At 38.6% G+C, this 10,810-nt stretch overlaps 1 protein-coding gene across 1 annotated transcript; it reads right to left on the bottom strand.

Annotated features, from left to right (window-relative positions):
* Positions 1-299: 299 nt before the first annotated feature.
* LOC121296521 (cell division control protein 42 homolog) lies at positions 300-10,395 on the bottom strand. Its single transcript, XM_041222183.1, has 6 exons — positions 10,163-10,395; positions 4,466-5,022; positions 4,139-4,211; positions 876-985; positions 565-762; positions 300-418 (listed from the first exon to the last, which is right to left on the bottom strand). The coding sequence occupies exons 2-6, from the start codon at positions 4,568-4,570 to the stop codon at positions 329-331; spliced, it is 576 nt and encodes a 191-aa protein (XP_041078117.1). The 5' UTR covers positions 4,571-5,022; positions 10,163-10,395; the 3' UTR covers positions 300-328.
* Positions 10,396-10,810: the final 415 nt, after the last annotated feature.

Below are 10,810 nucleotides of genomic sequence, written 5' to 3'. Positions count from 1 at the left end.
CCCCCCACATGTATGCCTTCTATAGAGAATCTGGAGCCAGTATGCTGGCTACAGGGACTCAGTTTTCAACCCACCATATATATATATATATTATATATATATATATATATATATATATATATATATATATATATATATATATATATATATATATATATATAAAGCTTTTAAATTACAAACACACGGAAACTCGTCCCAAGACTAGGGTTCTGGGACATATGCAAAACAAAGGTAAAATTTGGCACACCCCCCACCACCACCACCACACTCCTCCTCCTCCTCCTCCTCTCAGGTCCTCCTCCTCCTCCTCCTCCTCCTCTTCCCTTGATCACAACAGGCTGCACTTTCTCTTCTGCTTGATCTCAGGAGGCTCCAGCGCAGCAAGAATCGCCTCATCAAAAACATTCTTTAAACCACGCTGCAACAAGACAGAACAGAGACACAGTCAGCAACGAGACAGAAATAGATAGACAGGTATCTTATTTACTGAAGTGCAGGCACATCATTCCGCCCATTTGACTACTCTCTGATACAGACAGAGGCAGACAGGTGTGTCTTCTTTACCTGTGTGAGGGCAGAGCACTCCACATACTTGACGGCCCTCAGGTCCCGCGCTAGCTTCTCGGCGGTCTCGGGTGCAAGAGGTCTCTGCTTGTTCTTTGCCAGCTTCTCCACAGTGTTGGGGTCGTCGCGAAGGTCAACCTGCGTGCCCACTAGCAGGAAGGGAGTGCGGGGGCAGTGATGAGAGATCTCGGGAATCCACTGAGAGAAAGAGAAAGAGAGCTGATGTTCTGACCTTCTTTCTGATGTTCTCAAAGGAGGCGAGGGGGAGGAAGGTTAGGAGAGATGGGGAGAGGGAAGGAGGAGCACTGTACCTTCTCTCGGACGTTCTCGAAGGAAGAGGGTGAGACGACAGAGAAGCAGACCAGGAAGACGTCAGTCTGAGGGTAGCTGAGGGGACGCAGCCGGTCATAATCCTCCTGACCTGCAGAGAAAAATCAGGATTAAAAAATCAGCAGGTTAACCCTGTGCTGCCGGATTGGTTTAAAAATCAATCGTATGACCTTCATGTCACATCTCAGCCACCCAATTGCCAATCTTGTTTTTTTTTTGTGTGGGTCATATCCGTGACTACGGGGCATGTCTCCATATAAATGGTTTTGGGTGGGTGGGATATACATTATAATTACAAGGAGGCATCATAGACACCACCATTTCAGCCGAGTTCACTGCAGATTCATCAAGATACTTGTCAATTTAAAACGCCTGTCAGTTCTACAAGTCCAGGAGTGCTGATCTTCAACTCATTTGAAATGTAAACTAGCCTTTTGTTATGTTTTAATTTTATATCCGCTTTTTAAAAAAAAAAAAAAAGTTTGGAATTATTTTTTATCTGTGTGTGCACACATGCAGGGCAGGATATCTTTAGACAAGATTAACTACTGTACCAGCATCTAATAGTTTATTTTTATTACTGTTATTTAATTATATACGTATTTATTATTTTCCTTTTTTGAAAATGTTTCACCTCAGGAAGTGGACAGGGCAAAACTAAATAACTGCATCTGATGCCGAACTAGCTGTCAAGTCATTTTTATTATTATAAGCTATGTATTTTATTATTAGTTTACTTTTTCTATGTTTTGTTTGTGTGTGTAAAAGGATGGAAAGCCACTATTTAGTTTTTTTTATTATTAGTTTACTTTTTGTTTCTATGTGTGCGTGTCAAAGGATGGAGAGTAATTACATAGCTGTAGTAGTTATTACAATATGCGTTTTACTATTAGCTTACTTTTGTCTATGTGTATGTGTGTGTGTGAAAGGATTCTAGTTTTGAAAATAAAAATCTTGCTATCGAAGTTTTTTTTTAAATTTTTTTTTTTATAAATTTAGTCGTCTATAATTTTTTTTTACTATGTTTACTCCTCAATGTAGTGTGCCCAATTATTATCTGTATCCTCAGCCCACCGCTCACAACTCCCCTGCTGACTCGGGGAACGGAGGCTGGAGCACGTGTCCTCCGAAATGTGTTCCTGCCAAGCCGTCATTTTTCGCACTGCGGATCCACAGCGAGGCCACCAGACCTATCACGCTGGATGACAACACAGATCTGGCGGCTCCACTGCAGAACCACAGACGCCTTATCGGCCACAGGGGTCGCTGATGCGCGGTGAGCTGTGGATTCCCCTGCCGACCTAAGCCAGGGCTCAGCCAATTATGCGCCACCCCCTGGAGCCCCCACTATCAAAGTTTTGTCAAGTTGCAAGTGGTTTCTTTTTTAATAAAAAAAAAAAAATGGAATTACTCATCTTACGTGGTATTTCTATATTTTTGTGACCTGTATACTCATAAATAATTATACTTTTATCACAAACAGGGTAATACTAGTCCCAGTCTGTTTTTAGAAAGTCTAAGAGCTGGTCTACGTTTGCCATGTCAGAGGTTGTTTCTCGCAAAATACAATGCATTGTAAAACCTTATGTAGCTCTGCAACTGTACAAGATACATGGGTGAAAGTGGCCAACGATAACTTTGACTGAAACTCCCAAAGCACAGCACCCACCCTAGAACCGCCACGTGGGTCACTTTCACCCATACATTTTTAAACTGTTTCGTTTTGAAAATGAGACATACTATCGGACACAAAAGTTGTATTCATGAACATCATATCTAACATTTGGATCGCAGAAACACATATACAGCACGACTACAAACAGAAAAAATATAAAAAATACACATTAAAAAAAAAACGGGTATGTACATATACCCACGTCCAGGTGTAAAACGGGTACACACAAAACTATAAAACCAAAATTAATGTTTCTAATGCTACATAAAAATAAAATATAACACTACTTCTGGTTTGACTGCTGCATTGTACGGAGGAGCGTACGCGTCTGCCAGCTGACTGTACCTGCATCCAGGAGCTGTGTTGTAAACACAGACACAGTTCCACTGAACACTATTGTGTAAACTGGTACATACAAACCTGAAATGTATTTTATATATTTTTTTTATAAAAAAAAAAAAAAATAATAATAATAATAATAATAATAAATAATAATAATAATAATTCATATTAGGCACATATGTTGTTATCCTACCTGTCATTTCAGTTTTCAATATCCATCTGAGCGCAACTTGCCGTATTCCAATTAAAATGACTACTTTCAAGATTAAATATTTCCTTGTGGTATATTCCCAGTTGCATTTGTGGAACAAAACAAAGGTTTATTGTTTCCCAGGTACATTTAAAAATAAGCAACTAGGCTTTCACTGACTTGGCATCTTGACAAATCCACTATCATAGCAGTCTCTGTCTCGTCTCAGTCTAAAAACATAAGCTTTAAATAAAAAAATTAAAAAAAAACATGTGTGCTAGGAGGAGGGGGCGTGTCTTGTTTGCTGCATTTACACAAATAACAGAATCTTACATTATATTTAAAAAAAAAAAACATGTATTTTAATGCATGGGTCACATTGACCCACGTGGCGGTTCTAGGTAGAACTGTTTATAACTATCATTTTTGCGATTCTGGCTATGAAACGCTGTCAGGATATTTAATTCATATATTTAGGAAAAGTCAAGAACGGACATACAAATACAATTTACAGATGGAAGAGTAATTAACATTTTAAGTGCAAAATGGGTCACAATGACCCGCATGGCGGTTCTAGTGCTAATAAAGTTTTGCAATACCACGGCTTCAGATTATTACCAGTGCTCAATAGCAGTAACATTTTATTTAGAGACCGGTCATTCTTCAATATTTTTTTTGAGAGGCATGGCTCCCAAAAAAAATATAATACATTCCCCAACAATACATTATATCATTGGAAACAGCTACTTAATGCCTTTCTGTAGATATATAGGGTTTTAATTTTTGACTTAAGGTTGCCAAAACTGGAAGCGCTAAAACACAAAGTGGTCATATTCATGCCCATATATAGTCATTCTGCTTAGACAGCAAATGGTTAAATCAACATGGAAATGATGGTAATCATGAAAAATTTAAAATAAATGTATTTTAAAAACATGGAGTGAAAATGACCCCCAATTCGTCCCATGCCTCAACAGCGGTGCACAGTGCTCCCGTGAGGACCGTGGAGGGACCCCGCCCCCCTCAGCCTCACTTACCCGCAGTGTCGAACAGCCCCAGGGTGTAGGGCTCCCCCCCGATCATCACCGTCACTGCATAGTTATCAAACACCTGCAGAGAAACAGCTGGTCAGAGACATGATCCCACTGAAATAGGGTTGGGAGCGAGACTCCGACTGCAGAGCAGGTTTTACGAAGAGTTTAATAAGACACACCTGGGCTTGTTTCCTATACATTGTGGCTAATCAAGCTTGTAGTAAAACCTGAAGTGCGAAACTGCTGCGCAACAGGAGTCTCATTACCATCCCTGGAAATGTACAAACTATTAATACTAAAGGTCTCAGCTGTGAGTTTGCTGGTACTCACCGTTGGCACGTACTCCGAGGGAAATTTGTTTGTGGTGTAGGATATGAGGAGGCAGGTTTTACCCACCGCTCCATCCCCCACCACAACACACTTTATCGTCTGCATCTTGTGACAGGAGGAGGGCAGTCACACACTCCGGATAATAATCTCTTTAGAAGTCTATCGGGATGTGGTACGAAACTCAAACAACTTTAAGAGCTGTATATACTGTGAATGTGCATTTATACAAATCAGTACCTGCTGTCAACTGATTGAGGGATGAGCTTGTACCTGTTACAGTAGAAAGTCAAGTCGTTTCAGATAAATATTCGTCAGTCAGTCAGTGTAAATATGTAAACTGAATGAGGATTAAGTCATAAAAAGACTTCTAGCAAAACGTCAGTTTAGTTTGCTTTGAAAGTGCAGTTCTCTCTTTGGTTTCAGAATCAACGAAGAGCAATTCATTCAATGCAGTCTGGGGGGGCAGGCAATGTTTCTATCCTGCAAGGATCCTCAGTGCATCTGCAGCTTGTCTTCCAGAGGAACGCAATCCCAACCAAACAAAGCCTTGTGTTCAACTGTGAAAGACAAGCAAACAACATTAATGCTAGTGCTTCAAATCACAAGCATCGCAGGCCTCAGTTATTACTTTACCATAAACTTAGATTTGAGGTGCAGAATTATCCCTGGCTGGACTCTCTTCTCAAATGCAGCCATGTCAACAACCTCCTAAATAACCAAGCCATCGCTTAATGTAGATGGGTAGCACTAGGGAAGTGATAGTACAAAATTGATGCTATGGTAGCCACCAAAAAATACACCACAATTATTGTCATACCATGGTATAATGTCATTTTTTTTGTAATCTGTTTTTAAATGGTTATTTAAAAGAAATACACTGTGGTCAAGTCATTAAACAAGAAAAAAAAAATGTTAAACTGCTGTAGTTAAATTTCTGCTATAAAACTAAAAAAACAAAATATTACAGCAGAATGTATTTAATTATACCACACTAATGGACTGTTCTGGCTTTGAAATCTCCATTTGCAAATGAAAAAGCTGCTATAAACTGTACAACAAATCAAATTACAAAGGCAGGGGAGGTGGTTTTAATAAATTTGCACACATCTAACATACATAATGGAATACTGAATGAGTAAATAAATAAAAAATATGTTAATGCAGTTACAGCAAGTTATTAAGAAAGAAGTTCGCTAGTGTACTGTGAACAGCAACACTACTGCATACTTATTTTATTACAGTATCTGAGTTAAAAGGAACAGTAAGGCAGACATGTTGCAGATAAGATTTACATTTTAAAATCAGCAATGTTTTAGGCAGTGAGACATTGTCTAGATCTGCATAAAATAATTCACAATTCAAAAATTCCTCTTGGAGGTGTTTAATCACAATGCATACTGTATATTCTACTTCAAAAGATTATGGTGATTCCATAAGTTCCTAAGCCACTTCTCGTGCGCGATTTAAAAAATAAATACATTTAAGAATATACTCTGTGGTAGAAAGGTAGAATCCAGCTGTATTTTCTTTATGATGCAGTAGCACATGGTACGATCTTGGCAAAACCGAATATGCAATGCAATTGTTTTGTTTAGCACTGGGACAAATTAAACAGCTTCAATTAAAACATATTCTCTACAGGTCACAGAATTTATAAATGACAGAATAGAAACTACCATGCAAATGAAACCACTGCACTAATGAGACGTAAAATAAATAAAAACATGCACTATTACACTTCAAATTAGGGTTCAAACTATTTTTTTGGAGGGATCTGCTGTTTTCACAAAATCTCAGAGTTTATGCTGTACTGTAATCCTAGAGTTTATACACATGCTGCCGGAGCCCCGAGTCTCTCAGCTACTATTGCTACGAAAACATAGTAAAATAATATATTCGATTGTTTTAAAAGTGGCATTCTATAAGTTATAGAGATTTACTTTTAAGGTTTGCTATCCGACATCACAGTTAGTGAAAGCATAATACAGTAAATGCCCGTCTTTCGCAGCAGATGCTTATACAACCAGCGATAGTTTGAAACCATGAATGCCCGTCCCTGCATAGTATTGCTTAGTGCCAATTGGTTGAAATGCTAATAATATGGTCTGATCATTTTATTTAAAAGCATAAGCATGCAATATACCAGCTGTCACATTATGTTTTTTGTATCTTTCCCCAAGGTAGTCTAAGTTGACACATTTGGGGACAGCCTAAGAATAACACTAATTTAGACTGGTTATTCAAAGTAGTCTCACTTTGACATGAAGGAATTTGTTTATTAATATTGTATGAAACTGAAGATAATTATTTAGATCATGTTTATTTAGTTTTCATCCACAAAGGAGCATATGGACAGCTGGAAATAATCAATCTAAACACATGGCTGAAAACGTGGATGGCTTCACCTATCTTGAACATTGGACCACATTCTACTACCAGGACTATATAGGCAGGACAGACTGCACTTAAATAAAAAGGGAACCAATCTACTTGGAGAAAAGATTCTCGAGCAGGTTCAGAAGCATTGAAACTAGAAAGGAAAGGGGGAGAAATCACCAAAAAAAACAGAAGGGAGACCACATTAAAACAAGGGCAACAACTCCGGTAAGACAGCCATTAAATATTTTTATCTAAATGCTAGAAGTATCATAAACAATGTTTGAACTTGAAGCTACAGCACTAACAAGTAACTATGATGTGATAGGTGTTACAGAAACTTGGTTGTCTGAGAGTGATGGAGACGAATATAATATATATTTGTGGGTATACACTGTATAGGAGGGGTGACCAACCGGCGCCTCCCGAGCTGCATGCGGCTCTTTTGTGGTCAAAATGTGGCTCTTCGAACTTCCCATATATTTCATTACACAATGAATGAATGAATTATTAATTTTTTATATGTGCACTATTTTTTACAGTAAGTCTCCAAATCAAGGGAAGTAATCTTAAAAATGTACAACGCATTAGTAAGACCTCATCTTGAATATTGTGTTCAGTTCTTTTTTCAGTTCAGGGATTTTGCTGCTCTAGAAAGAGTGCAAAGAAGAGCGACCAGAATTATTCTGGGTTTGAAAGGCATATCATATGCAGACAGGCTAAAAGAATTGAATCTATTCATTCTTGAACAAAGAAGACTACGCAGCAACCTAATTCAAGCATTCAGAATTCTAAAAGGTATTGACAATGTCAACCCATGGGACTTTTGCGAACTGAAAAAAGAAACGATGACCAGGGGTCACAAATAGAGATTAGAGAAAGGCGCATTCAGAGCAGAAAATAGGAGGCACTTTTTTACACACAGAATTGTGAGGGTCTGGAACTAACTCCCCAGTAATGTTGTTGAAGCTGATACACTGGGATCCTTCAAGAAGTGGCTTGATGAGATTCTGGGATCAATAAGCTATTAACAACCAAACGAGCAAGATGGGCCGAATGACCTCCTCTCATTTGTAAACTTTATGTTCTTATGAAGCCGCACCCTCAACACCCCTTGAAGGAAAATGACGCCTGCAGAAGAGGGCACACCTCTGACCTCAAACCTGAGTGCAGCCATCCTCAAAATACCTTTGAGACAGAATTAAGATATTTAAAAGTTTAAAAAAAAAAACTTGTCAGGTTGTTAACGGAAAGAAATGACAGGTACGTTATTTAAACAGTTGCAGCAACGCATGGGGACATACAACACTATTTCACAGAACTCTGCTACTTTAAGGATATACTGTTCTTCAGTGGCTGATGCTTCCTGGTACCTGATCACTTCCTGTTGTGCTGTAGTTCTGAATCACTCCAATGGCCATGCTGCAATCAGACCATATGACCTACAGCACAGGTACCAGGATGCAGCAGTTTATCCACAGCATTACATTTGAAATTTCAGCACATCCCAAAAGAACCAGCAGATTCTCAGCTGGATAAAACGTGACAATAAAGCTGTTAAGAGGCAAGGGAATAACAAGCACTGGAAGAAGAACTTGAATGGTTTCTAACCAGACTGGAAACTGGTTGTGAGATGTGGCCAAAAACCAAAGTTTATTACTTATACACTGTGGCTAATCAGGCTTGTAGTAAAAGCTGGAATGAGTGAAACTGCTATGGAATAGGAGTCTCATTGCCACCCCTGTATTGCAATTAGAAAGCTTGAAGTACACTGGGTGGGAGGCTCGTGGGTGTTACTTGGTTGATGTCTGATGTTTCCTGTCAACACCTGGTTCCCTCCTGCACTGCGGATCAGAGTTGAACTGGATTCACTCAACAGTTTAGAAAGGTAATCCTCCAATTCCACTCAAATCCACGTTCAGCCCATAAAGGGGTCCTGAAAAATTGTCTGTGACTTCAGCGGCCATGTGGCACTTGCTGTGGGTGCCCTTATCAAATGCCCCTCAAAATGTGTATTCACAGCCATTCGGGCCACACCCTTTCAGCTTCAGCAACTAGAGAGATGCCTGTATTAGTAAGTGTTTGGATCCAAACAATTACATAGTTATGTGGTTACGTTGCACCAATTCCATACATAACACTTATGTCAATATGTATGAATGCACTATGACGTGGGTCTGTAAAGGAAATGAAAGCTGGCAGATCACGGTTTAAAGTAGTTGAATATGATAGCAACAACTTCCTCCTAAAGTGCCACCCAAGAACTGGATTTGGCAACCAATTTTTTTTGGCCTATGCCATTGGCTTCTAAGGAAAAAAGGTTTTCTGGAGCCCTATCTAGCTGCTGGTTGGCAAAAAACCTGCCAGCATCTTCTTAATAAATAAATAGTTAAGTTAAACTTTGTTGTTTCTTTAGGTAGCCAAAAAATTAGCTTTACATACGAATCCTAAGCAATAGTACACAACATACTACACTTTGGCCTTGACTTCAGTTTAGTGGCCTTGGTGCCTTCTACAAACAAATTGATGCAGTTGTCTAAACTGAATGACAGCTAATAAGCATGTCTCTTTCTAAAGCCCTGATAGTGATACACTCCTAGCAGTAGTGTTTCTGGTGGATTCTCACTATGCTGATCAATAGTATTTGTAGTGGTAAACTATCAAAACCCCAGCGAGACTGCTGCCAATGGAGTCACTTCGCTAAAGTTTATATTTGTGTCAATCGCGTTCAGCTTGTGATTTCGCCCCCTCTTCCCCCAAAAATATACATTATGTTCACGACAAGCAAGCGAAGTGCTGTTTGTATTTAAACACATTATTTTTTAAAAAAAAATCAGTTATTTACTGTAATAATTTTATTTACTGTAATTAAATAAAATCGAACCAAAGTTTTTTTACAATTCTACTTGTCCATTTCCTTACTTAACACACATTTCTATCTCCGATATGCCATACATAGTCCCTACTTGTTATTTCCTAACTGTTTACAAGTACACACATTGGTTCTACTCCCCGTGTCTATATATGAACACACTGAACGTGGATTACATATCGGTTACTTGACAGAACACGACCTTACTAGATTTTGTATTCGTATTTTTTAACCCACCTACCATCCCCCATCCCCTATACGTTAGGGCTAGGCTACCCCAACCAGATGTAATTTACTGCCAAAACCATAAGCACATGCGCCGATAAACCCCTACAATCTAATTCCTGCACTCTCCCCGTCCCATCTACGCGATGTCCACGTTACTACTTTTAATATCAAGATTAAATGTATTGTTTTATAGTTTTAGCAAATCTGTTTCCAAGACTCACCTTCTCTTCCTGGGTACATACGCTAGGCGTTGGTTCCATCCGGGTTTCGTTCTGTACTTAAATTAAAGGGAGGATTTTCTGACAATGTATCCCCACCCCCTCCTTATACACTTAAGGGGAGGTAAACCTTTTTTTTTTTAATTGATTTTAACCAATTCAGTTTTATTATATTGTGTGCAATACCATTATGTTATCTTTGCATGCTATAAATAAACACCCACAAAGTGCTGGAAAAATCATCTATTCAAGCAAACGGCCTGAAGCCAGAAAGGCTAGGGAAATTTTGCCCACAATTCAAAATACCAAATTGCACAAAAACTTACAACAAGCCAATTTTATAACATAACAAAATAAACTTAACACAGGTGGATACAGAAGACAATACTATTAAACTAAATGTGTGTGGTTGAATAAAGAAGTAAAACACACGCAATATATTTGTCTTAGAAACTGATAAACAGATTCTTAATTTTTTTTTATTACTGACGCCATTTCCGGGGGCACGGTTTTGTGTGTCTGTTTCACAAACACTTTCGTTTTGTAAAAATAATAACATTAACACAAACTCATTTAGCCCCAGAAGCACGTCATGGTTTTTTTTTAATGTGAACAAATGAAACCAACGTTTGACTAATTTAATTTATCTGT

This window comes from Polyodon spathula, chromosome 21, assembly GCF_017654505.1.
Source record: "Polyodon spathula isolate WHYD16114869_AA chromosome 21, ASM1765450v1, whole genome shotgun sequence".
Lineage (NCBI taxonomy): Eukaryota > Metazoa > Chordata > Actinopteri > Acipenseriformes > Polyodontidae > Polyodon > Polyodon spathula.
This window is presented reverse-complemented; position numbering and strand designations above follow the sequence as displayed.

Excerpts from the sequence above, each read along its gene's own strand:
- LOC121296521 (XM_041222183.1), bottom strand. The coding sequence starts at position 4,570 with ATGCAGACGATAAAGTGTGTTGTGGTGGGGGATGGAGCGGTGGGTAAA. Across the intron at positions 986-4,138 it reads GGGGCTGTTCGACACTGCGG|GTCAGGAGGATTATGACCGG; the intron begins GTAAGTGAGGCT and ends TTTTCTCTGCAG. Across the intron at positions 419-564 it reads AGTGCTCTGCCCTCACACAG|CGTGGTTTAAAGAATGTTTT; the intron begins GTAAAGAAGACA and ends GTCTTGTTGCAG.